Source organism: Odocoileus virginianus, chromosome 4, assembly GCF_023699985.2.
Source record: "Odocoileus virginianus isolate 20LAN1187 ecotype Illinois chromosome 4, Ovbor_1.2, whole genome shotgun sequence".
In the NCBI taxonomy this organism is placed as follows: Eukaryota; Metazoa; Chordata; class Mammalia; order Artiodactyla; family Cervidae; genus Odocoileus; species Odocoileus virginianus.
Window position 1 is genome coordinate 13,963,424 of NC_069677.1, and position 27,252 is coordinate 13,990,675.

The 27,252-nt window shown below is 52.7% G+C and overlaps 1 protein-coding gene across 1 annotated transcript; it reads right to left on the reverse strand.

Moving 5' to 3' along the window:
• Positions 1–300: 300 nt before the first annotated feature.
• MELTF (melanotransferrin) lies at positions 301–27,252 on the reverse strand. Its single transcript, XM_020887893.2, has 16 exons — positions 27,061–27,252; positions 25,162–25,316; positions 23,769–23,868; positions 21,412–21,594; positions 19,633–19,789; positions 18,375–18,442; positions 13,743–13,930; positions 13,047–13,227; positions 12,131–12,282; positions 9,582–9,678; positions 8,456–8,650; positions 7,380–7,536; positions 7,212–7,279; positions 5,246–5,433; positions 2,921–3,119; positions 301–2,470 (listed from the first exon to the last, which is right to left on the reverse strand). The coding sequence occupies exons 1-16, from the start codon at positions 27,107–27,109 to the stop codon at positions 2,388–2,390; spliced, it is 2,220 nt and encodes a 739-aa protein (XP_020743552.2). The 5' UTR covers positions 27,110–27,252; the 3' UTR covers positions 301–2,387.

Sequence of the window (27,252 nt, forward strand, 5' to 3'; positions counted from 1 at the left end):
GGAGAAGGCTGCACTGCTCTGCAGCTGGTCCCCAGAGGAACAGATGCTTGAGGCCGAGAGGACGGAGGCAGCTGGGATGTGCTGGGATGGCTGAAGCCAGAGAACCAGTCCGTACTGGAGAAGGGAATTGTGGGCCTTGCTGGTTGGAGGCTCAGACTGGTTCCTGACTGTGGTTCTGAGTGGAATCTGTCATTCTGGGAGGTAGGGGGGTGACCTGGGGCTTGCAGACCTCTGACCACCTAAGAAGAAAAAAGTGAACCATCATCAGCAGTTTTCTATCCGAATCCAAGCCTCAGCCAGTGCAGGGTTGTTTGGCTTTATTTAAAAGAACAAACCAATGTCTTTCATGAGTGCTAACAAAGCGGTGGCTCTTGGTGTCACCTGACAGAAGTCACCCAGCACTCAGGCAGGTCACACCCTCGAGGGGCTCACAGTACAGCGTCACACCCTGGGCAGCACATTGGCCCAGGATGGCCACATGGTAATACACTCCTCACTGCACAAATCTCCATTTGGAAAAAAAGAAAAAGAAATCAAACAATCATCAAGTCAGAGAAGAATGATTTTGCTCCTTCAGAGAAGAGGGTATAAACTTCGTAGCTGAGGCCGGCTCCTTCTGGCCCCTCACAGGGGGGTGGGGCTCAGGATTCCTCAGGACGGTGTGACAGTGGTCAGGACACTGCCAGCGGCCTCCTTCTCCGCTGAGGATGGAAGGGATCCATCTCAACGCCCACAGGCGGGGGCGAAGCACTGGGAGCCCAGCCTGTCATCAGCATCCCCGAGGCCCCCGCAGACGGAGATGCAAATAGCTCCAGGCCCACGCGGCTCCCAGTCTGCTGACGAAGGTGGCTTGCTCTTGTTTCTTCTTTTCACTTTTTTTAAGGGAGCAGATTTCAGAGTAAGAGCTGGCAGTTCGGGGAACTTTTTCCTGCTCTCCAAACAACCATGACGATAATGGAAACCCTCTCCCAGCACTTTCCACTGATTTGAAGGGGATGGGGAGGATGGAGCCTTCTTCTGAAATGAGTGACCCTCGGGCCCAGTCAGAGGACAGCTGGGAGGAAGAGACCCTGTGTTCACACCTGAGGAGCCGGGACTCCCCTCAGTGGCCTGAGGCTCCTTTGACAAACAGAATGGCATCTCCCCATCCCCAGCTCTTCAGAGGCACACCCCCCCACTTGAGCGCCTGGAGATCACTGGGCAGCCCCGAAGGCTGAACCCTTTAATTTGGAGGAAACCACTGTTGCCAGAGGTACAGGAGTAGCTCCAGAGTGGTGAATATCACAGCAGGGCAGGAGTGGATAAACTGTGAGGGAGCCTCAGAGGAGGAAACGCAGGAGTGGGGATTCCTGCTGACGGGGCTGAGCCCCAGGACAGAGCCTGGTGCGGCTGAACCACCAAAGGGCAGGGCACACAGAACATGCTTTGTTCTGAGGCCTGCCCTTCTTACCACAGACAGGTATTCAGGCGAGATTTTAGACCTGCATCCCTGCATTAAGCCCCTCACCTAGTAAAAACTCTGAGCAGCATTTCCATTGCCCCAGGGCCCTTGAGCACTTCATCCCTAGGGTCCAGCCCTGGCCTCCCCAGCCCAGCACAATCAGGGGTCCGGCGGTCCTGGCCATGCCAAGCCACAGAAGGCAAGGGCAAAGGGCTGTGAGTGCCCAGAAGCTTTCCTTGGAGGGCCTGGCTCCAGCCTCATCAGGTACTGCCTCAGTGGACAGACACACAGCATCCTCACGAGGGAGGCTGGAACAGGGAGTCCAGAGGACAGACGGAGCGGGGGCTGATGGGAGGTGCTGGGTGCGGTGTCCATTCCCCAGAGGAGGAGGTGGGAACCGGCAGGGAGGGGCCGGCAGGCCTGTCATCTCACCAGGCCCCCCTGGGCGGCTCAGCAGGGCGAGTTCCAGCAGAGAGGGCCATGTGGGAAGCTCGGGTTCAGCCCGTTTCCTTGGCAACCGGTCTTTTCCAAACCCGAGGCTGCTGAGGATCCGTGTGTTGGGAGCCTGCAGACCTGCAGGGAAGCGGCTGTGCCAGCCTGTGGGTGGGGCGTGACTGGAGGCGGGCCAGCGCGCCACCTCAGGTAGCGGAGGGACAGGTGGTGCCTGGGAGGCAGAGGCTGGGTTCCAGCAGGAGGGACCCGCTCAGCCCAGTTGGGGGCACTTTGCTTTAACATTCATCTTTATTCCACTTTGAAGCAATCACAGAAACTTCGGTGTCGGAATCGCAGCCCTGAGGAGCTCTGGTTTTTCACGCTTCCTTTCCCATCACACATTTTTTTTCTCTGAGCAGTGTTAACCGGATTTACTGAGGAGAACAGCCTGATTTAGAGAGGTTTCTGAATAGGTTTCCATTCCAAAGGAGGGCAAGGCTGGCCCAGAGATGCTTCAGAGGCAGGGCTGGAGGAGGCTGGCCGTGAGGGCCAATGGGACCAGCAGCAGGAGTAGGGAGACCCTGGAGGTCGCGGTCGCTGGGGGATTAAACACAGACAGTTAGGGCCTTGAAGGAGCTGTGCTTGTGGCCCACTGCCACTTATGTGCAGGACTAGATGGAGCATATTCTGTGTACTAAACTCACTCTAGGCTCCCTCTTGCTACCCTATTACAATTTTTCTTTCCCCTGGTTTCTTTACATATTCATTTCTTTCAAAATTACACTACATGTATATTTATGCAGTTGCCTGAATCCTCTTTGGATGATTATTTTTAACATTTATATTCATTATCCAGGTCTGTCTGGATTCCACAGCCAGTGTTTCTGCTATAACTGTTCAGGCCCTGTCAGGGCACTTCATCTTGATCATTTGCAAAGACACAGAGCACACTTCAGTTCACTCAAGGTTTGGGGAGAAAGGATTGGGAGGATGCCCGGGGATTGTGCCCACTCTTCTGTGGGGTGTGACCCTGCCAGCCTGCCCTACCTGTGCCTGAGCACTGTTGAGACAGCATCCCTTCCAGAGCCACCACGTAGTCGGGGCCCAGCCAGTCACGATATGTCGTTTTCTCTCCCACAGGTACTACCCGGATGGTGGCATCCTTGAAAAGCAGATCTTGGCCATGATAGCTGGAGGAGTCGAACATTTTGAACCCATTCTTATTGTGGTCATCTCCAAAGAGGTCCTGGAAGCACACAGCAGATCTCCTTTGCATTTGGGCTCACAGATGGTCATCTGGGTATCACTTGCTACTAACTGCTTTATGTACCAAGGAGCAAGGAAAGTCAGGTGCTAAGACTCTGCTTTAAAATCATCGACTCATTGACCTCTGTCACCAAAGCTGATGTGGAGTACGAGATGACCAGAGTCACCACAGTAAGACAGCCATCCAGAAACATCACACTAAACCAGCTCTTGGACGTTAAAGCCTGAGCCTTCACAGGAAGAAAGACTCAGAAATGAGAGAGGATGTGGATGAGATTACTGAGGGGTCTGCTAAGTCTGCTCAGCATTCCTCATCCTTCTCTACCAGGCTTCCTCACTCTTTTTTATAGGTATCCTTTATCCCCAACCAAAATGATTTCATAAGAGATCCATTCATTCTGATATCAGTACTAAGAAAGTACTAGGTAAGTTGAATATCCTTTACTAACCCACCCTCCTCACACACAAGAAGTTCTTGAGGAGATGTCTTCTTCCCTGTTGAGGGTTCTCAGGGTGAGTGTGCTATGGCTCCTGCCCTGAGACAGTCAGTAAAAAGGCCAGAAGGAATGTGAGAAATGAGGACTACATACAGGACACCAGAAGAACATGGACAAATGCCACTTCAGCCTTCAAATACTGGTCAAGGGGGAAAGAAAGAGTAAGGTGGCTACTGATCTTTTGGGGGGACTCGTGGATCCTCGTGAGGATCTGATGAAAGCTCTCAGCCTTCTCCTCAGAAAAGTGCACATCCAAACAGGGCTCTTCCCCCACATCACTTTGGAGGGTTTCGGGACCCTTGGGGAAGCCCACACACCCAGAGTTAAGAACTCCTGAGACAGAGGGATTCCATAGGAAAGATGAGATTAAACATCACTTCCAAGGTTAGGAACCGGCCTGGAGGGTCAGCTGGCTCTGCAAGTCTGTGGTGCTTATGGACGGAGGGAAATGAGGTCAATTTCAGTCTATATCAGGTTGGGGGTGTGTAGAGGGGAAGGTTTGGAACCTGGGGCAGTATTGTCAGACAGCCTGGGTTCAAATTTCAGATGTGTTCTGAAAGTGTGGCCAATAGGATTTGTTGATGGACTGGAGGTAGGGCATGAGAGGAAGACAGGAGTCTGACCTGACTCCTGAGGAAATGGGAAGCCTGAGGCTGCTATTCACTGAAGTGGGGAAGACGGAGGGAAAAAGAGTCCAACTTTGACTTGTTCAAGTCAAGATGCCTGTTAGAAATGGAAACGTCAAATAGGCAGCTGCCAAAGATGCATGTTTGAGATTAAAGGGTGAGACTGAAGCAGGGCTGAGGATGTATACTTAGCAGCCATCAGTATACGGATGGTAGTTAGTGACCTGGGGCTGGATGAGATCAATAGGGGTATAGGTGCTGATGAAGAAGAGGGCTTAGGATGAACCCTGGGGGCACACCAGTAGTTACCAGCCAGGGAAATGAGGAAGAACCAGCAAAGGAGATGGAGGAGAGGCTGGAGAGGTAGCAGGAGAGCCAGGCAGGCATGGGGCCTGGGGCCTGGGGAGCCAAGGGGGAAACTGCATTCAGGAGGGTGATGAACTTCTGGAAGAGGGAGCTGCAGCCAGTGCTGCTGAGAGGTCAGGGAGACGTGGACTGAGAAACAGCCACAGGATTTAGCAGCATGGGTCAGTGAGACCTCGACCAAGGCAGTCTCAGCACACTGGTGGGGCCTGTCTGGAGTAGTCTCCATCCTTAAGAGAGACCAGGAAAGGAGGAATTGATGACTCCAGACTAGAGATAGCTCAGTGAAGGAATTGTGCTATAAAAGGGAGTGGGGTTATGGTTATAAGGGGATGTGAGACCAAGAGAAGGTTCACTTGTTTTTACAGGGTGGTAGATAATAAGAGCAGGTTTGTATGTTGGTGGGACTGGTCTGGCTGAGAAGGGAAAATTAATGATGCAGGAGACAGAGGGGACAGTGGTTAGAGGGATGGCCTTGACTAAGTGACATTCACAGAATTTCCTCAGTTTCTCCTGCCATCTGCTCCAGGTAGACTGAGGTGACCGAGGGGCTTGGCTCGCCCCTGTCACCATCCCCGCCCCGCAAACCGCCCAGTGGAGCAGCTCCTGCCCTCGCTCACCTGGGCCTTGTCCAGCAGGCCATACACAGCGAAGATGTTGGTGTCCGGCCGGACCATGACAGCATGGGATGGTATCTGGGCCAGGCTGCAGGCTGCAAACTGGGTCACCTCGGCCCGGGCCCCATTGGGACACAGCAGCTCGTAGTCCTCCGACATGAGCTCAGCAGCCCAGGGCTCAGAACTGTGGCCTGAAGGGATGAAGCAGAGGGAGGGAGAGGATAGAGAGAGACCGCTCTCCTCAGGGACCCCAAGTCCTTGACTGGGGAGGGGTGGTGATATCTGGCCTGCTCCCCAACCCCTCCTCAGCTGCTCTGCTCTATTACCTGAGTGAGAGAACCCAGCTGGGCTTATAATGTTATTTGTAGGGAATAAGAAGCATATACTATGTAGAATGAACTATATAATCACTCCCATTTTACAGATGGAGGAACAGGCTCTTAATCACTCCCAGGCAAAGAACTCCATCTGTGCGTCATAGGTCTCAGGCCTGAGGGTATGATGGACTCTCCCCTAACAGCTGAAGTTCTCGAGACAGACAGAGTAAAACATCATGTGTTGTTGATCTATAAGAGGCCATTTCAAATGCCCTTTCTCGCAAAGAATCTCATCAGGTAGGCTAGAATGGGACCCAGGAATCTGCATTTTAAACCAGTAACTCAGTAATTCTGATGCAGGTGGCTGGTCCAAAGGCTTCCTGACAAACACTACGTTCAGGAATCACGTTATTTTGCGCCTTTATATATTCACTTAGTATATACTGCCTTTCTGTCTTCAGGAGGAACTCCAGGTAGGTCCTTGAGTAGAGATAAAAAAGTTTGAGTGGAGTGGATCTGGGAACTGGGTGCCTCTCCGCAGGTGAACCTCGCAAGGGCCCCGTCTCCTCCGTGAACCCCCAGCCCAGGACACAGAGGGCACAGGCTGGGACCAGGCAGGGCTCACCACTCCCTCCTTCTGGGAGATGACCCCTAGAGCTGTTGGTGGGTGGTTGGCAGGTGAGGGGATTATGACAACAGGGCCTGGAATCCTTCCAGCTCTGTTGAGGCAACTGGTTTTCAGCCTTAGTGACTTTCATAGGAATGGTGGGATCTGAGTTTTGAAATACTGATTGATATTTTTTCCCTGCATGTCTTGCTTTCCCTTCACCAATCTCCACCTCCCTTCAGGCCTTCTGCCTTTCTGCTCTGAGTTCCTGGGAAGAGATGTGTTAGGAGAGAGTGGAGAAGACTTAGCTTCCAGTGTTTGGGGTTGCAAAGTCTGGGGTGTAGACAGGGTATACAGAAAACGCAAACAAAAAATGTTGAAGGGAAATAGTTTCCAGTCTTCAAAATGCATCAAATTCTCCAAAGAGGGAGAACAGAACAGGGCAGGGGAGTGATGTACAGGCCTGCAACACAGTAGAACTTCAGGTGGGGGCTTTGGAGTCCCGGAGCAGAGGTCCTGGCCTCTTCTCCCCAGTGGAGCCCAGGAAGGTGACTCCAGAGAAAAATACCACCTTATGATGTGAATGGGGGGCATGCCTTACCTCACGCACCTCGGGGCTGCAAAGTAACTTCCCTACGTGTGGCATTGATGTCCTCAGGAACAAACACAAGATGCTAATGTGAACTGATGACCCGGGGGCGAGCGGTCCCTGCCACCCTATCCACACACCTTGGTGCCATGTAAACACCCTGGAAGGGGTTTCTCCAAACTGACTGAGTGTCTACCATTTTGGTAGAATGGGGATTTGTCTTCCAGAGAAATAGACTGTCAGGTGACCTGTGCACTTGGATGTGTAGCCTGAGGCCTGTTCCTACTGTTTGGCCCTTGGGCTCCTGGGCTCCCCAAGGGGCAGAGCCTTCTAGACTCAGTCTTTCCCTGCTGCCACTTGGCCAGCAATCCCAGCAACATCTAGTGCTAGATTCTGCTGGAGATGGGGAAGAGGCCTACCAGTCTGGCTCTGTCATGTCCCAGGGCTGACACATACCATTTGTATTGTCAAAGACCGTCGTGTGCTTGACGAAGGCAACGTCCCCTGCATTCTCAACCAGGCACCTGCCACACAAGAAGTCAAGACAGGTATCGGCAGGAGGTCCCATCCTGGCCCCTGGCCCCAGGACCCCCCCCTGCCACCTGGCCCCAGCCCACCAGGTACCTGAAGGCGCCACTGTAGCCGTAGTACCTCTCCTGGCTGTTGCCCACACACTTGTTGCGGCCTTGCTCATCCCCCACGCAGAGTGCACATAGTGAGGAGGGGTAGTTTTTGGGGTTGTTCACAGGTACACAGCTGGCACTGAAGAACTCACTTACCGCTGGGGCAGAGGGAGAGGGCTGTGTTGAGGGGCCACGGCAGAGAGGGCGATTGCTCCCCCACAGATCTGCCCCCCTTGCCTGGCGCTATGGCTCAAGGCCACCCATCTGCTCCTGCCCATCCAGCTCAGAGCGGCACGTCCCCTCCTGTGAGGATCACAGGGATGGGGGAATGCAGAGATTGTCTAGATATGAGAACCCTCACTGACAACCTCTGGTAGAAGAACCCACCTTCCCTTGAACTCCCTCAGGGAAAGGGATCTCACCACCTCATAAGCTCTTCTGTTCCAGTCAGAGCAACTGCCCAGCTGTCTGGGAGTGGGAGCAGCCAGTCCTAACACCTTACATGTGCTTGTGTGGGTGGTTAGAAAAAAGATGTGTTATTTTCCTCCAACGTGCCAGCCGGGACAGAGGTGTGTGTGCAGCCAGCTTCCTCCTGCCTTCCTCGCACCATGAATGTGCATGATTTAACACCCAGGGAGGGCCCTGCCTATGGCATATGGTAGGTGCTGGGTAAACGTGTCTTCTTCAGCACTTATACAGATGGCTGGCCACTTCCCAACAAGGTCCCCCAGATGCCCAGTGACTGGACTAGACAGCGTATGAGCCAGGACAGTGTGAGCCAGGCCTAGAGCCAATGCACTTGGCCTGCTCCCCACCCCCCTAGAAATATTCCACTCTGAGGAACTAGGTAGGGGACCTGGTACCCTCCACAGAACCAGACACCATTGTCCTGGGTGTGGCCAAGAATATTCCCCAACCTTCCCCAAGAGCAAGGGGCACATCAAGGAGGAAGAGGAAATTTCTCTGGGGCTGCCTTCTCTGGGGTCCTGCTGGGAGAGGACCTCAACCCTCAGAACTGGCCCTGACCTCAGTGAACCCCCAAGAAGAGCTTGCACGTGTTTCTGTGGGGGGCGGTACCTGTGAGGACGTCACAGTCCCTGGGCCGGATGAAGCCCCTCTGCACGAGGGCGCCCACAGGGATGTCCCAGCCCGCGGGGCTGCCGAAGCCTGGGTGGCAGGAGCGCTTGCCCCGCAGCTCATCCAGGGTGAAGGCATAGGAGCTGTTCCGCTTCACCACGGCCACCACGAAGTACGAGTTACTCCTGTCCTCCGCTGGGGGAAGGGACACCAGTGAGGCCCTTCATCTGTGCTTAGTGGCCTCGGCTGAGCAAGAGCCAGGGCCAGAGCCTGCAATCTGTTCCCTCCCATTTGTTCCCTCCAGTTGCTCTGACCTTAGAGCAGTGGCTCTGGCCCCACACACTGCTCCCCAGTGCTGTCAGACCCTGGCTTCCTGGGCTCAAGAGCGCCCAGGCCAAGAGCCAGGTGGGTGTTCAGAGAGTGTATCTGGCAGTGAGAACTCTGTGTGTCCCCTCATTGCTGAGGGGCAGCCTGTGGGACTCCACTTTTCAGCAGCTCCAACTGCTGAAATTCCAGAAGAATTTCTTTCTTTCCTTACACTCAGGTGGTATTTTTCTCACCTCCTGGGAGAAAACTGGAGGCATAGCTGAGGTTGCAGATGTACTTTCCCTAAGATGAGAGAGTGCTCATGTCCAAATGGAGTGGACCTGAGGTCAGTAGACCTAGGGACAGAGCACCTGGGCCCCGGCCATTGAAAAGGTACTCATGAGCTGACAGGAACGTGGGTCCCGGGCCACCTGCCATTAGCCACATGGTCTGGATGGAAGAGGCCAAGGAGGCTTTCTAGTTCAGACCCTGGCAAATTACTCAGCCTGTTTTTGTACAGCCTGGGATGCAAGCTAAAAATAATTTTTATATTTTTAAAGCGTTGTTTAAAAAAAGGACATGCAGCAGAGTCTGTATGTGGCCTGCAGAGCCTGAAGTGTTTACTCTCTGACCCTTCACAGAAAGTTCGCCGAAGCCTGCCAGACTTCCAGTGACTGGGTGGGTACACTGTGCCTGGGGCCAGAGTGGTTTGCCTGTGACAGACAGCAACTGGAAGAAAGACTCTTTTAGAGAAGTTTTTATAAAAAAAAAAAATCAACCACCTCCCTACTGAGGCCAGTGGCCTGGCACCTGCACTCACGGGCATAGTGCTCCCCGGCTGCTGGAACCAGGCCATATGTCTTCCCTGCTGTGTAAATGTCCTCGCCCTTTAGGGTCACTGCGTCAATTTGCCCAGCCTGCAGAGGGGACAGAAAGAGTGGTCAAGCTGAGGTGGGTCCCCAGACAGCTCTGGGTGTTGGGATCTGACAGGTGCCAAAGCTGGGTCTCTCAGGAACTCTGGCCTCAGGCTCCTTTCCCCTGGGAACCCTATCCTGCCCCATCTGCCCCTTCCTCTCCTTGTAAGGATGCTTGGAGGACCAGAGACCTGAAACCATCCAGCATCAGCATTCCCATTCACGGGTGTCTTTCAATCTTGAAGCAAATGTTTTCTGAGGGTCTCCTGTTGCCAGACCCTGTTCTGAGTGGAACCTAGCACAGTACCTGCTCTCGTGCTCCATGTGGGTCTCCCCATGGCTTGCCAGCCCCAGAAACCTGGGCATTGCACTGCATCCCCAGAACCTGGCCAAGGACTGGCACACAGCATGAGTGCATTACATACTTCTCAAATGTGTGCATGAATGGGTGAACAAGCCAGGTCTGAAAAGAAGACAGTCTCAGGGTCTATGGGAGGAGGCTCCAGGATTGAGGGATAGAGCCCTGCCTCAGGAGTAGCCCAGGTCCGCCCCCTCTCAGAGACCTCTAGAGCCCTCTGGTCACCTGTGCCCCATCCCCACTTGTCCATTCTGAAGCCTCTGGACAGGGGCTCCTCAGACCCTCCAAAGAGATTAACTGATAATCAAGCCATACCCCAAGGAAGCAGGTGGGGCCCAGGGAGAGAGGGGACACTGGGACCTCAGGAAGGTGCCCCCCATGGTCCAGGGCTGAGGCGTGAAATTATGATGACAGAATAAAGGCAGTGATGTTGATATGCTGAGCCTAGGAGGGCCTCTCTGGGGGACCCCTTCCCTCCCATTTAGACCTTCTACCCATCATGATGCTGAGGAGGAACCCAGGCCCTAAGCTACAGCCCAGGGCCCAGGCCAGCTGACCCCTGCTTGCCTAAGTCACTGTGGTCAGGCAAGAAATGGACATTAGAGCTATACTGGACATCATCTCTGACAGCCTTAGAACTGAGGATCTCTGAGCCTTTTGCTGGGGTTCTCAGGACCCCCATAATGCCAGTACTTTCCTCCCGTGGCCCTCTGTGAGCTCAGATGGAGAGAGGAATTGTGCCTGGTGAGAGCTGCAGCTCTGCCTGGTCTGGGGCCCCTGGAACCAGCCACTCCTCCACAGGACAGCCTGCCCACGACTCGGAAAATAAGAGTCCCCACCCCTGAATCTCCCTTCCTCAATTCCAGCTGGCCTCCCCTCCCTCAGCACCATATCAGGCTCCAAGCAACCTCTGGGGAGAGAGGCTCCCCCACCCTTGACCTGGGTGTCCTGGAGCAAGTTACTTCCTCAGCCTCCCCTAGCCTCATTCTCCACCTCTGGTAGTAATCATACCCACCCCACAAGTGTTGTCGTGAGGATTAACTGAGGTCACCCACGTGAAGGCTTAGCACAGTGCAGGGTACGTGGGAAGTGAATGCTTATGATAGTGTTAGTGTCACAATCCCGGCCCCGTGTCATTCCTGTCCGCTTGCCTCTTCTCAAGTCGATGTGCTGCCTGGCTGGGGTAGGGTGGACGCCCCAGGGCATGTGACTTGGCCTGCACTCGGGGACCACCTTGAAAAGAGCTCCTCACCATCAGGCCCCACCCTAGCTGATCTTAGAAAACAGGAGGGAAGCAGTCCAGGAGCAGAGGAGACCCCTGTGACCACAGTAGGACCTCAGCCCTGACTGCAGGGCTATGGGACTGCTTCCCACTCCTGGCCTCAGTCTCCAGTCAGAGAAACAAAGCAGGACAGAGCTGAATGGGTCTCAAGACCAGGGTCAGTGCTTTGTTAAAAGCAGGTGGCAGGCATATAAATGAATGCTTAATCAATTAAATGGGCCATAATAAGCTTAAAAAAATAAGACTAGGATAAAATACAAAAAAACTATTAGCACACATTGTACTTAGTAAAGGTAAGCACTGTTTGGTTTCATACCTCTCTATAGGGGATATATATTTTTACAGGTTTATCTCTGAAAGAAAACTTTTTTTGTGTGCTAGATTGTGATGTAAAATGTATTTCTGACTGCATTGCAGTTTAATAAATGATGATCCAATGCCCGCCCCCAATGTGCACAAGGGGAAACTGAGATTCAGAAAGGGAAAAGGACTTGCCCAAGGTCACAGGGTCATCAGTGCCAAGATGGGCCAGTCTCATGGTCCTTCTGCTCCTGGCCCACCTGCTCAGCAGAGAGGAGTCGCCAAGGGAAACAGCCCCCTTCTCCCTGCCCCCCCACCCCCTGCCAAGGGGTAACTTCCTGTGGCAACTTCCTCCTCCTCTTTCTCTGTGGCATTGTCATAGAAGACTTTCTTCTCCTCAGGCTGCCCTGTATCCTCCAGACCAGGCAAGCAGAGGGAGGGCCAGTAAGGACCATCCCAGGCACTGCCATTGCCTGCCCACCTGGCCCGCTCTGCCCTCTGGATGCAGCTCCCACCTGGATTTGTTCCATGCACTGCTGGGGGGACTCGGCTGACACACACTGGATCTCTGGCTTGAGCCTCTGCCGGCTGAAGGCCACAGCCATGTCTCCACATTTCTGAATCTCGGGCGTGGACAGCACACACCAGCGCAGGTAGTGGGGCAGCCCTGTGTGGGTGTAAGCATGTGGTCACACTGGCCTGCATCAGGGGCTGGCCCTCAGCAGGAAGAGCCTGGAATCAGACCCAAGAGAAATTCTGGCCCTTTCTTTCCATGGTTAGCTATAAGGGTAAGTTATTTCTCCATCTGATCCTGTTTCCTTACCCAGAAAGGGGAGGACGGAATCCCTTTCATGGGGCTGTGAGAAGGCTTGAGGCAGATCAGGTCTGTCATGTATCTAACACAGCATCTCTCTGGCTGTAGGTGGTAGATACATGGGGGTGGGGGCTAGAGGCATGGTAGTCACTGGTAGACTACTGTAAGGGTCCAGGTGAGAAACAGTGCCAGAACCAGGGCCATGGCCACATGGTGAGGAGGAGGAGTGAGGCACTGTGGGAGGATGGGGGCATTGTGGGAGGAGTGAGGCACTATGGGAGAATGGGAAGGAGTGAGGCATTCTGGGAGGAGAAAGGCACAGTGGAGGGAGAAAGACAGGACTTGATACTGGGTGGAGAGGCAAAGAGACCCTGGGGTTCTGGATCCCAACCCCCAGAGCAGGTAGGGTTTCCAGGGTACAGTGCTGCCATTTGACTCCAGAGATGCTTCTTCCCCAACCATGAGAGGCAGGGAGGTGGAAGAAACAGGTTCCCATTGAGGCCAAGAAGCACACACATCTCCTGGGGTGTGTGTCGTCCTCTGACCACCTCTCAAGCAAGCCTGACCATACCCATAGTCAGGCTGGGGCCAGCGAGAGAAGAGAAAGGTAGACTTACGGTTGGGGTCACAGAGGAGACCCTTCATGGCATGCAGGTATTCACGGCCCAGCCATGCCTCATAGGTCTGTGTGGCGATGGGCACCAGCTCGGAGGTGGAGTCCTTGAAAAGTAGGTTCTTCTGGCCATAGGCCTCAGAGCTGAACATGTGGAAGCTGCTACCCTCATGGCTGAACAGACGCTGTGTGTCAAGGGGCAGGGGTGGGGGCTGATGATGTACTGCGGGGAGAATACTTTCTTCCTAGTTCAGCTCCCACTTCCTTCTTCCTGTGCCTGCAGGCCAGGCACCCACTCTGAGGACCACACGATCTCTCTCCTTCTCCTTCCCTTGTGCTCCCCAGCGCATTCTGCCTGTTCATACTCAGCTGACTGAACACATGGCTCAAGGCCCAGGTGTGCAGTGGTGCTGAGCACAAGCAGTGGGCCGAGCTCAGTGGCAGGGATGAACAAAACTAACTAAGCTGGTGTGGCCTGTTGGCAGAAGCTTGCTGCTCTTCTCTGCAGCGGTATCAGTAAAACACTATTCACCACATTTAATTAATGGTGTACTTTGACATTTATTGGTTTTGTCATTTTATTTGCCCGTATGTTCTGCCTCTGGGTCCTGCCCCTGGTCTGGCTGATTCACCCCCACCCCGGTGAAAGATGAGAAGGTCCCGCCACCCCGAGAAGCTGTGTGGGGTGCCCTGAACTCACCTGGCCTTCGTTGAGCAGCCGGAAGATGAGGCCTCCATCTGTGTCAGCCCGGACCACCACGGCGTGAGCTGGTACCCGAGCCAGGTGGCATCGCCTCCATTCGGTGACATCAGCCCGGGTGCCATCCCGGCATAGCAGCTCAAAGTCCTCTGACAGCAATGCCTGGCCCCAGGAGGGCAGGGTTTTCCCTGGGAAGATGGGAATCCTGTCATGAGCCAACTCCTGTCCTGAGTGGGGCTTGGTGAGGACCCTTGGGAGGGGACCTGGGGAGAGCCTAGGGTGTCATGGACAGCAGACACACAGTGAAAGGCAATCCTTACAAGAAGTGAGAACCAGAACCACACCAAGAAGTGAGAACCCAGAATCATACCAGGAGGTGACAAACCAGAATTCAGAATGAAGAGGAGCTTGGTGGCTGCACTGTATAAAATCAGGTGTCTCTATAGAGGTGTCTATTTACTTACATTTTAGATTTGTCGCCAATTTCTAATAAAATGGATTTGAGATGTCTGACAATAAAATAACACATATAAACAGAACTGCTTGTTAAAGACAAAAAGAATAAGAAAGTAAGATAAACTGAGGATGAGAGAGAAATATATCAGGAGTTAACCACTGCCATCTGGCACTAAATTTAGTTCTGAGCAAAGGGCAATGGTGGAAACAAACCCTGACAGAATTTTCCAGAACTGTGGCCCAAAGAGAAGAGGGCAAATTCTCGAAGCTTCACCCACAACTCCAACTATTAATATTTTGGTATTTTTCCCCCATATTCTTTCTCCTATTCTATCCTCTAACCATTTAAAATATGGTTAAAGCTCCCTATATGCAAAACAGAAAAAGAGACTCAGATGTATGGAACAGACTTGTGGACTCTGGGAGAAGGAGAGGGTGGGATGTTTCAGGAGAACAGCATTGAAACATGTATATCTAGGGTGAAACGGATAACCAGCTCAGGTTGGGTACATGAGACAAGTGCTCGGGCCTGGTGCACTGGGAAGACCCAGAGGGATCGGGTGGAGAGGGAGGTGGGAGGGGGGACTGGGATGGGGAATACATGTAAATCCATGGCTAATTCATATCAATGTATAACAAAAACTACTGTAATGATGTAAAGTAATTAGCCTCCAACTAATAAAAATTTAAAAAAAATAAAATAAAATAAAAAAATAAAAAATAAAAAATAAAATATGGTTAAAGCTATACATGGTAGGCAATTTTACATCCTATTTTTTTTCACTTATTTAAAAATATTTTTCCACATTACTGGAAGCTTTCCATAAAACTCATTTATAAGACTGAATATCAAACAGGCATATTAATAAGACTAATTTTAAGGATTGTAACTCATGCAATAAAATATACCACAGATGGCCCTACATAACAATATTTTAATGACTTGTAAATTTTAAAATGAGGAGGATAAACCGTTGCTAGATAATAGGAGGGAAAAAGATAATTTGTGTGATCATGAACACTCTATTCACTCCAAAGCTATTTAAAAACAAACCAAAAAACCAAGAAAGTAATAGTTTGGAAAACTCCATAAAGGTCATTTTTAATGACTGCATGATAATTTATAGCACTCTCAACAATTACTCAGTGTCATTCTCTCCCCACTCCTCAACTTTCCTCTATTTTTAAACTGCTGCAAAACCTTTGTAATAGAATTCTGGGGGATCACTTGGCCCTCCCCCAAGACAAATGCATCATTTGGGTATTTCAATCTGCCACTCCTGTTTTCCTTCACTAGGGACCATTAAAGCCATATTACTTCACTACTTTGCACATTTATGTCAATACCACTCTTTTGCTCTTACCAATCTTGTTGCAATCTTTACAGACAACTCTTTAAATAATTACTTTCTTAGATTTCCTTAGATTATCATCAAAATTTTAAATAATTATAACCCAATACATCCCTAATGCCAGGCCTCAGCAATACATGAACTGTGAACTTCCAGATGTTCAAGCTAGTTTTAGATAAGGGAGAGGAACCAGAGATCAAATTGCCAACATCTGTTGGATCATCGAAAAAGCAAGAGAGTTCCAGAAAAACATCTATTTCTGCTTTATTGAGTATGCCAAAGCCTTTGACTGTGTGAATCACAATAAACTGTGGAAAATTCTGAAAGAGATGAGAATACCAGCCTCTTGAGAAACCTGTATGCAAGTCAGGAAGGAACAGTTAGAACTGGACATGGAACAACAGACTGGTTCCAAATAGGAAATGAAGTACGTCAAGGCTGTATATTGTCACCCTGCTTATTTAACTTATATGCAGAGTACATCATGAGAAACGCTGGGCTGGAAGAAGCACAAGCTGGAATCAAGATTGCCGGGAGAAATATCAATAACCTCAGATATGCAGATGACACCACCCTTATAGCAGAAAGTGAAGAACTAAAGAGCTTCTTGATGAAGGTGAAAGAGGAGAGTGAAAAAGTTGGCTTAAAGCTCAACATTCAGAAAACTAAGATCATGGCATATGGTCCCATCACTTCATGGCAAATAGATGGGGAAACAGTGGCTGACTTTATTTTTCTGGGCTCCAAAATCACTGCAGATGGTGATTGCGGCCATGAAATTAAAAGACACTTATGCCTTGGAAGGAAAGTTATGACCAACCTAGAGAGCATATTAAAAAGCAGAGATGTTACTTTGCCAACAAAGGTCCGTCTAGTCAAGACTATGGTTTTTTCCAGTGATCATGTATGGATGTGAGAGTTGGACTATAAAGAAAGCTGAGCACAGAAGAATTGATGCTTTTGAACTGTGGTGTTGGAGAAGACTCTTGGGATTCCCTTGGACTGCAAAGAGATCCAACCAGTACATCCTAAGGATCAGTCCTGGGTGATCATTGGAAGGACTGATGCTGATGCTGAAACTCCAGTACTTTGGCCACCTGATGCGAAGAGCTGACTCATTTGAAAAGACCCTGATGCTGGGAAGATTGAGGGCAGGAGGAGAAGGGGATGACAGAGGATGAGATGATTGGATGGCATCACCGACTTGATGGACATGGGTTTGGGCGGGCTCTGGGAGTTGGTGATGGACAGGGAGGACTGGCACGCTGCGGTTCATGGGGTCACAAAGAGTTGGACATGACTGAGCGACTGAACTGAACTGAACATCCCTAATTCTTTCTCCACCTTCCAAATTCTTGTTTGCTTGATTCATTATAGGACTGTCATATTTCTGGGGACAATCCTATGTCTTTTTTTCAGATCATTTTTCTCTTGAATCTGGTTCATGCTATTTGCCTCCATGAATGTCAGACTACATTATGTACCTTCTAATTTAAAGGGAAATAATAACAATAACAAAAGAGACAATGATTTTTTAAAAAGAAGACAATGATCAGACATGATGGAACATGAAAAACTGTAGAGACAAAGGTTGCTTGATAGCCATCAGGGAAGGTGTTGGGAGGGACTGACCAGAAAGTGGTATGATGGAACTTTGAGGTGAAAGGTCTGCCACAGTCACTATCTTTTTAAACATATATTTTATTTATTTACTTATGCTATTTTATTTATTTACACTGAGCCAGCTCTCAGTTGTGGCATGTGGGATCTAGTTCCCTGACTAGGGATCGAACCTGTGCCCCCTGCAATAAGAGTGCAGTCTTAGCCACTGGGTCACCAGGGAAGTCCCCACAGTCACTATCTTGATTGTGGTGGTGGTGGTTATACAACAGTGTATTTTTAGCAAAACTCAGAACAGTACTTCAAAAAGGGTGCATTTTACTGTACATAAATTATACTTCAATTAAAAAAAATAAAAGAGTCTTAGGCAAATCCAAATTAGAGTACATTCTATAAAATAACTGACCTGACTCTTCAAAAATGTCACTGAAAACAAAGAAAAATTGAGAAATTATTTGAAGTTAAGGAAAACTAAAGCAACCTAACAACTAAATACCATGCATGATCCTAGAGCAGGTCCTGGCCTGAAAAAATTGTGGCAAAGGACAGAATTGACAATTAGTGAATCTGGAATATGGATTATAACTTAGATGTTATGTCCATGCTACATTTCCTGAATTTGATAACTGCACTGTGGTGAGGTCCACAACACCTTGTTCTTAGGAGATAAGTACTAAAGTATTAAAGGGGGTGATGTGAGCAAACATACTCTAAAATGGTTCAGAAACACACACACATACACACATACATGTGGCAAATGCTCAGAGCTGGAATCTGGATAAAGAATAAATGGAAGTTTTTTGAATTATTCTTGCAATTCTTCTAAGATCAATTATTTCAAAATCTAAAAATTCTTAAATGACAGTGGTATAAGGGATCAACACATAACACCAACCCATCTTTAGTAAGTCCTCATCTGAGAGGTAAAGGGATAGCTCTTCAGGAGAAGGAGCAAAGGCTGGAAGGGGTGAGTAGATGACAGCTAGTGCAGAGGTTTATAAACTTGTTTTTCAAAAGCAGAACCCAATCTTAACAAGGAAAATGAGCCCACAGCCAGATATGTATCAGAGCAGGGAAGAGCTGCTCACCAGCCCCCTTGTGCACAGAGCAGTTTAAGCTCCACTGGTGAGACCCAGCTCTTTCTTTCCGTCAGGGGGGCTTATGGGGCCTGAAACCCGCCGCTGGGGCCAGCCCTTCTACTCACCATCTGTGTTCTCCAGCACTGTGCTGTGCTTCACAAAGGCCACGTCCCCGGCCCCTTCCGCCAGGCACCTGCGCAGGTGGAAGCAATGAGGCAGGCTGGGGTCCAGCTGCCATCCTCCGCCTCGGGAGGTCTGGCCTGGGCCGTGCTGGGTGGCATCTTGGCAGGCATGGGTTTCACAGTCATGCAACCTGGGTTCCAGTTCCCCAGTCTATGTGGCTGTGTGGCTTTGGCAAATTATGGAAACTTCCTAACCTCTATTGCCTCTAAAGCAGGGATGAGAAAGCAGCTCCCCTAAAGAGAGATCCTTTATAATCCATGTAGATTCTGTGCAGCTGAGCTTGGGGCCTGAAAGGAGCAGGTGCTCATAGGGCAGCTGCTTGATCAGCAGCCTTAACGCTCAGGATGTTTTGAACGTGACTCTGTCCTGAGGCAGGGGATTGGGCTAGATCTTCTCACGCCACACCAACAACCCTGTGTGGAAGGGCCCAGGACTTTATGGATCCTCCATCTGTCACTGCCCAGTGAAGGAGGCAGGTCAGGGCCACTGGACAAAGGGGCAGCCCAGGTCCCTACAGTCAGCAAACAAGGCGGGACTGGACTGGGGCATGTCTCCAGGAAAGGCAGGGTGGGTGAGTTTCTGACTTGGAGGACCAAGAATCATTTCTCCCTCTGTGCCCCAAACTTTATTTCCCCTATTCCACCCTGGGGTGTGGGGCACCAGCAAGCTCTCAGGTTCCAGGTGGAACACTGTAGCCAGGGTGGAGAGAGGGAACCAGGAGGCTTCCAAGCCAGCCCCCACCGGGCATGGATCCTCCTATGCTGACAGATGGGAGGGCCCCACAAGCAGTTAAGAGACTCTTGTCTCCATGGAGCACTGATTTAAAGGGCCAGCCTGAATAGAAGCAGAGAGAGGCCAGCCCTGAGTTCATGCCTTGGGGGTCCCAGCCACACTGCCCTAGTCCAGCATCCTCTCTGCTGGTCTCAGACACCAGAATGGGGACCTGGGAGCGGCAAACGACCAGTTTTGCCATTTTCTTCTCTCTGAGCCCTTACTTCTCTAAATATACCAAACATGTTGATTTTATGAGTAAATCCTGTCTGGCATATTCTGGTTTGAGGTTTTTAAACTAACCAGGCACATGAACTATATAAAGGGTGCTTTGATGAGATGCAGCTGACATCACCACTCCCCTAGGGGCCCATTCAATGACGAGGTGTTTTTCCCCAGTGCTTGTGGCCCCACCCCAGCCCCTCTCACCGGAAGGCCCCGCTGTAGTCGTAGTATCTCTCCAGGGGGCTCTTGTCACACACTCCTTCCCCAGTGGTGTCACCCCGGCAGAGGCGACAGAGGGACTCTGAGTAACTGGTCTCTCCTGCCCCCGGGACGCAGCTGCCCCCAAAATAGTCGCTGACAGCTGTGAGAGAAGATAGAGGGGGGGTCAATCGCACAGCATCAGACCCCCGCCCCATCCTCCAGGGAGGGCCCGGGCCACTCAGGCTGTAGTCAGGAGGGCTGGGCTCCCCGGGGACCCAGCCGGACTCTCCAGACTCAAGTCTGAGCAGACCTGGGGAACTAGATCCGATCAGAAGGAGGCCTGGTTGGTGAAGAGGGTCAGGATCTGCAGGATTTGGGGGCCTCTTCAAGCACCTGGGCCCCAAGTCCACCCTCTTGGCAAATATTTATCCTGTGCCCAGTTTCACCCTAGTGCCATGTAGGGTGAGCAAATGCCGGTACTACACTGGGCCAGTTGCATCGTGCTTGGCTAAACCAAGCTCTTCCAAGGTGGGTTCCTTTCTCGGTCTTTCTGCGTCCTCACAGGGTAGTAGATATTTAATAAATGGGCCAAGTGGCTGGTAAACCTCCCACCCCTGGTCACCATTTGAGAGGACATGGCTTCCAGGTTCTTATGCATGGCACTGTGGGGGCAGAGTATCTGTGTATGAGTGTACGCAGGCGGAGGTAGCACGCACGTGTGTGTGTGTGTGTGCACACCACTGTGAGAAGCGCACTGGGAGGTATCGAGGTTGAGCTCATAGTAACAGAGCTCCCAGCAGTGAGCGCAGACCCTGTGCGTTCTGCAAAGACACTGTGTGCATGATCTCAGTCCTCCAAACCACAGCACTGTAGTAAGTCTTAACCTCCCCATTTTGCAGGGGAGGAGAGTGAAGTTCATTGTGTAATCTTTCTGAGGGCAGGCCATGCCGAGCCAAGGTTTTCACTCAAGTGGCCCCACAGAAAAGTCTGGGCTTTGAAAGACGACGTGCTCGCCCCGGTGCAGACAAACCAGGAGGCAGCCTGCTCAGGGACACAGGGTTTGGGGACACCCGAAACTCTGTCTGAGGTGTGCTATAGTCCAAAAGAAGGAAGTTTGATAATAATGTAGTTGTGATGCATCGGAGGACACCTCAGATTGACACAGCACAATGGCCAGCGGCTGACTGGGAAAAGAAGCCTGAAGCATGAGAACCAGGGCTCTGGGCTCCCGGCCAGGCCCCCCAGGACCCCCTGCCCTCACTCAACTCTCAGGGGCACATTTCGTCTGCAGGACAACCCTATTCTCACCACCCGTGAATCAACGTGGGGCTCTGATTAGCCACGTGTGAGCTTCCTGGGTACAAGCCTCGTTTGAGTCCTGAAAAAATACAGCTTCTGACCCTGTGAAGCTGATGGCACATTTATGGAAATAGCAACCATGTCTACTGCAGGTGCGAGGCACTCCTGGGCGATTCACCATCTCCCGTGGGGTGGGCTTTGTGGGCCTCTTGTGGGCCCTGTGCTTGGCTGTGCTGTGGAAACCGGGGTGAGGGCCCAGTGCCTGGAGGAGCCGACCAGCCAGGAATATAAGTGGTGCAACACCAGGCCGGCCAGCAGGAGAGGAGGGAGTGATGTCACTGACCAGGTGTCCCGAAGGCCCAGGGGAGGGGGGACTGTGCTGCTCCTTAAAGGGTGCCATGAAGGTGAGCCTGGGGAGAGGGTGTCCTGTGAGCGGAAATGCAGAACCCTTTCGGGAGAAGCCTCTGGCGGCCAAGCCCTCACCTCTGAGCACATCACAGCCCATCACCGAGAGGCGGCCGCTCTCTACCAGGTAGCCCACAGGCACGTTCCAGCCCACCGTCCGGTTGATGCCCGTGTGGCAGGACTTCATGCCTTTCAGGGTGTTGATGGTCACCTGGGAGCCCCTCTTGACCACAGCTACGGCATAATAGGAGGTACCAATCTCTAGAAGGAGGGGAGAGGAGAGTAGTGAGGGTGGCAAGGGAGAAGCTGCAAGAGAGGCTGGGACCCTGCCCGGGAGGGAGGAGGGAGAAGGGTGCGTGTGGATGTGCTCACACATGCGTGTGCGGTGTTCTAGTACTAGATAGCAAGTGGGTGCAATGCACATGTCATCACAAGACCCCCCCCGCCAGCCTCAGGTGGTAGCTATTATCCTGAGATGTTCATGCATTAATTTCCCCCTTTTCCTTCCCAAGCCAAGTGCCAAGCTGGCACTACATTTGCACGCATCAAGGTCTTCCAAAAGCAGAAGTAGCCTGTAAGTCTTTTGTTTTCCAAAAGTATAGGCCCTTAGGAGAACCTAAAGGAACTGACGGAATGGTGTCCTGTTATGGGAATAAGGGTGGTTGGGAGGAGCAGGGCAGGGGCTTCCCCCAGATTAGAAAAAGTGACTTCTCAGTGCTGGGCCGGGGGTGGGAGGATAAGAAGACTGGAAGAGAAACACTAGCAATGTGGTCCCAAATCACTCAAGTGAGTTATCCCAAATAGCCACACTGAGTCGCCTAAGATGGGCCTGGTCTGCGTCCTTGTATAGCCCCAGTCCCAGCACAGGGTCTCACTTGGTCACTTGATGACTCTCAGATGAATGGGGTGCATGTGGGTAGGTAAGGATCTAAGCCTTGCAAAAGAGTCCCCTGGACCAAATGTTGCCTGGAAGAGGCTATTCAGACAAGACAGGGATGACTCCTCTATGGGGTCCGATGACCAGGGAGCATCCCAGCACACACACATAGACACGCACATGACTGCCCGGGGCAGTGAGATGCCCATGATCAGAATGAAGTTAAGTTCGAGAAAACCAAGCCGGTGTAATTTCCTGCACACCTGAACCTGGCCTGTGCCAATCTAAGTAGCCCCATCTGGTCTCACCCTCTGACTCCCCAGCATGGCCTTCCTTTCTAGCTCCTTGAATGCACCAAGCTCTTTCTTCCCTGGGCCTTTCTCAGAGCTCACATCTCCAGAGAAGCCGTCCTGCTGCTCTTTGTCAGCAGGTCTCCCATCGCCCTTATCTTCTGCATGGCCGTTACTGCGCTCACAGCACCCAGCACACCTGTAACTGAAGCGTTTGGTGCTTATTTCCCATGTGACTCCTGCTCTGTGAGGGCAGGAACGGGCTCTCTTGTTTACTGGTCTATGCTCATGACTGGCATAGAGGTGCTCAATGAACGTGTTGAATTAGTTAAAAGAGGAAGAGCTGTGTCTGGGGCCCACGAGGCAGGGCTGTTCCTGGCCATTGAGTGGAAAGGCTGGCTGGTTTGCAGGGCTGGACCGTGGCCTGTGTCCTCTGACAGTTATCAAGTGACCAAGTGAGACCCTGTGCTGGGTACCAGGCACCGGGGCTATCCAAGGATGCGGACCAGGCCCGCCTCAGGGGACTCGCTGTGCTGAGGACAAAGAAGACAGACAGAGGGGACAGGACCTTGTGGAGTGAGCGAGTGCTCTGAGAAACGGGAAGGAGAGGCCTTTGCAGGGGTGGGAGGGCCCAGGGGAGCTCTTTGGTGGGGACAGCTGAGCTGGGCTTGGAGAGACTAGAGGTGCTGGACAGGCTGAGCCAGAGGCAGGTGTGGTGTGCGTGCAGGACCCATGTTGCTGACTGCACGCATGTGTCAGGAGCACACAGACCCGCTCACTGAATCCACGTCACAGGGCAGGGATCACTGTACCGATGTTACGGTCAAGGAGGTGGAGGGCTTCGGGGTCACAGAAGATGACAGCAAGGGCAGAACCAGGGTTCCTTCATGGTCTGTTGGGCTCTGTAGCTCCTGGTCACCACTTCCGACCCCACTCCCCGCTGTATCTCACAGAGGTCACTGGGATGCAGGCAGCTGGGCCTCACTGATGCCCTGTTCGCCTGGCTATCATGCCCAGCCTTACACTAGGTATGGGGCAGCCTCTCAGTAAGAGCTGATAGGTGATAGGGGGCTTCTGGGCCCTTCATGAGGAAGAATAAACTCAGGTCAGCCCTTCGTGTTTCTGGCACCCCCAGGCCTCAGGGGCATGACACTCTGGGGACAGGACCACTGACCAGCGCGGGGAGTGTGGGGTCGGGCCAAGACCAGCAATGACACACCGCTGAGCGACCTCCTCTCTCCTGCCACCCTTCCCACTTGCCCTCTGACCTTGATCATACACCTCGCCCACCACAGGCTTCAGGCCGTGCTCCTTCCCCGCCTGGTAAATGGCTCCTCCATCCAGAGTGATGGCATCAGCCTCCTGGGCCTGCTGGGAACACGTGGGTCAGTGCAGCCTGGCCCCAGGGCCGCTCAGCCAGGAGCTTGGGGATGCCCACCAGTCTGCGCCTGAATAGCCCTGGGGGTGCACACGGCCCTTTCATCTGGCCCAGGAGCCCCATCCTGGCTCAGCCTTGCAGGCCCCTCCCCGCCAGGGCCCAGGGGTCCCCCCTCATCAGGACCAAGGGCTCACTTATTTTTCTAATTATATTATTTTTAATTTTATTGGACCCTGGTGGCTCATATGGTAAAGAATCCGCCTGCCATGAGGGAGACCTGGGTTCAATCCCTGGGTTGGGAAGATCCCCTAGAGAAGGGCATGGCAACCTGCTCCAGTATTCTTGCCTGGAAAGTCTCATGGACGGAGGAGCCTGGCAGGCTACAGTGCCTGGGGTCACAAAGAATCGGACATGACTGAGAGACTAAGCACTATAACAGACACACATAGCTAAACATAAGCACAAAATGAAAATTAGTGAAAAGTGAGTGTCCCTCGCTTTCTTGTTTCTCCACCCCTTGTCTCTACCGCTAACCTATTTCCTGGGTTTTCTAAGATGCAGGTTGAATCCTACAGATGCTCTCTTCAGTTCAGTTTATTCCTTTTTGTTTTAAAAAGCACAAATGGGGTCATGGATAGAATGATGGTTCAACATAATTGGTTTCCACCCTTACGGTGGATCCAAGCCCCTGGCCACATGGACTCTGACTGGATTTGCTCTGGGGGTGTATCCCGGGTTGAACTGGAAGGGAGACCGTTGTTCCTCTCCCTGGCGTTTCCCTCCACACCTTGTGCTGCACTAAATTCCTGCCTCTTAAATGTCAGTGCTAGTTAGCAGACCTCCCACCACTCAGGAAATCTCTCCCACTCCCCACTCACCCACCCAGGACCACTGCCCCAGAAAAGACACAAGCCCTGTTCTAGAAACCTCCAGGGAGGAGGGCGAAACTGCTGTGGGCCGCTGAGTGGTCTGTTGTACGGGCTCCCCTGAGTGGGGCAGGTCGTGTCCCCCATGTAGAAGGGCTCTGTGTGGGGAAACTCTGCCTCTCAGACACCTTTCCCCACCAGTGCCTGAGCAGGGCCCTCCCGGGGCCTCCCAGCGCCTGGCCTGCGCCTCCTCGGCAGGAAACAGGCTGGCCCTTGTTGCCACGGAAACTCAGGCGATTCTATCGCCCGGCCCTGGCAGGGGGACTTGGGAACCTTTCCCAGTGAATGAGGCTGTTGTGTGCTCCCTCCTGAGTCACAGCCCTCTTGTCTGGGCAGAACGGAAGGGAGAGGACTCACCGTGATGAGCTGGACACAGTGGTCGGCGGAGGTGCCCTGGACGCACAGGACAGAGGGCTGGATGCCCGCTTGCTGGAAGGCTTTGCTCATGTCACTGCATTTCTGCTGCTCCGCGTCTGAGATGGTGCACCACCGCACCTCCATCCCGCCAAGCACTGGGGTTGGGTGGGGGACAGTGAGGCCGGGCTCCTGCAGCCCCAGCCCACTCTGGGACCCTTCAGCACAAATAGCCAGTCCTCACCACAGCCCTGCCCTCCCACTGTGGGGTACTAGGGCACAAAGAGGTGTTGCAGCCTGGGAAGGGGCTGGGCTCACCTGTAAAGCCCTGTGTGGGCCATGCATTCCCTGCACTTGCCTAGGGGCAGACATCTGGCCCTTTGCATTGGCCAGGGAGGGTCTCCCAGTGTAGCAGCCGGGTTTTCCTCACCCTCCCCTCCCGGGCCTGGAGCACAGCCTGGCGGATGGAAGGAGCACTGGCTGGTTCCTGCCCCTCTTGAGTCTTTGTGTCCTCCAGCAAGAGAGTGCTGGACTGGGTTCTCTCCCTCAGCAGTGTTCCTGGCCCCTGTCATGAACTAGGGCATGAGACCAGGAAATGGTCATGGCTGCCCCCTGAGGAGACATCGGTGGTTACATCCACTGCAGACCCACCCTCTGTGGGCAAAGCTCCAGGCGCCTGACAAGGGGAGGGAGGGGAGTCAGCAGGTTGGCCTCAAGTTCCTCTTCCTCCAGCTGGTGACTTCAGGCAACTTATTTGACCTCTCTGAGCCTGTTTTATTATCTGAGAAAGCAGATGAGGACAATACCTTCTGCACTAGAAGTAAACCTCTGTAGAGAGTCAGGATACAGGGTCCTCAGTTAACTTCCATTTAGGCCCCTGCTCTGGTGGGGGCCCTCTTGGGTCCTGGGATCTGATCAGGTCAGAGTTTCAGAGAGCACCCAGTCTAGGGGCCCAGTAGGGTGCCTCCTCCACTAATCACCCTCCCAGCCAGACCTGCCCTGAGGCTTTGGGTCCATTTCCACCAGGCAGGGACCCTCCCAAGGCAGTCTGTGCTTCCCATCCCTACTCCAAGGGTCAAGACTACAGATTCCTCCAGTCTCCCTTCTGCCCCTCTTGGCCTCACCCAGCTCCACCCCAGGGATGTAGAACTGCTTTCCTCTCTCCAGTGCTCCAAAGCTGCACCCTGGTAGATCTAGCAACTGCTGGCCCGGACCAGAGTGACAGGTCCATTTTCTGTACTGATGGTCAGAGCAGTGGCTTGAAGCCTTCCTTTCACTAGCCTCTGCCCCGCTATCCCTGCAGGCAGCCGGGCAGCTTCCCGGGAGGTCCCGCCTCAAGTCTCAGCGTCAGGGATCCTGACTCCCTTGGGAGTGGCCTGCCAAAGGAGAAGACCCTGCCTGCACCCCCTCCTCTGTCCATGCTGGGCACTCTGGAGCAGTCTCCAGGGCAGTATCTCTCGCCTCCTCCCCTCCAGTCCCTCAGAGTCTTCTCCCACCTCCCTCCGGAAAAAGTAGAGCCTCTCTGGCCCCTAGACCCTCCCTGGGCTTCCTAGGCATCAAGAGCATTCACTCTCCGGACCTCCTCTCCGCATTCCAGGACTCTCGCCTCCATGCCTCTGCCCGTGCCTCTCCTTGGCTACCCTTCGCTTTTTCAATGCGCAGCTCAATACCGCTTCCTCCAAGAAGCCCTCCAGATATCCTGGTCTGCTCGGGTCAGTGCTAGTACCCTCCTCTGTTGTCCTTCGCGCCTTTCTACGTCTCCCCTCTTTCCTGGGAAACAAGGTTCAGGACACACTTTTCAGCCCGCGAGACCCTCCTGTGGCTGGGGGTGGGGGTTGTGGCCGGAGAACCCAGGACCCCCGCCCCAGCTCCGTCTCCCAGGGCGGGGCGGCGGGGTCTCACCAGTGCGCAGAGTCAGAAAGAGCCACAGAGCCACGCTGGGACCCTGCATGGCGCAGCTAGCTGGGGCCGGGCTGGGCGCGGGTTTTGTCTACTTCTGGGTCCCAGAGGGTCAGCAGCAGCGGCGCTTTCTCTCTCCTTCCTGTCTGGCACTGGCCTTCAGCTCCTTAAGAGCGGCCGGGGCGTGCTTTGGCG

What these genes read in the sequence shown, in the direction of transcription:
- MELTF (XM_020887893.2), bottom strand. Translation starts at nt 27,109, where the DNA reads ATGCAGGGTCCCAGCGTGGCTCTGTGGCTCTTTCTGACTCTGCGCACT. An exon ending in GGGCTGTGATGTGCTCAGAG is followed by an intron (nt 19,790 to 21,411) that starts GTGAGGGCTTGG and finishes CTTCTCTCACAG; the next exon opens with CTGTCAGCGACTATTTTGGG. An exon ending in GGTCTTTGACAATACAAATG is followed by an intron (nt 5,434 to 7,211) that starts GTATGTGTCAGC and finishes TCATCCCTTCAG; the next exon opens with GCCACAGTTCTGAGCCCTGG.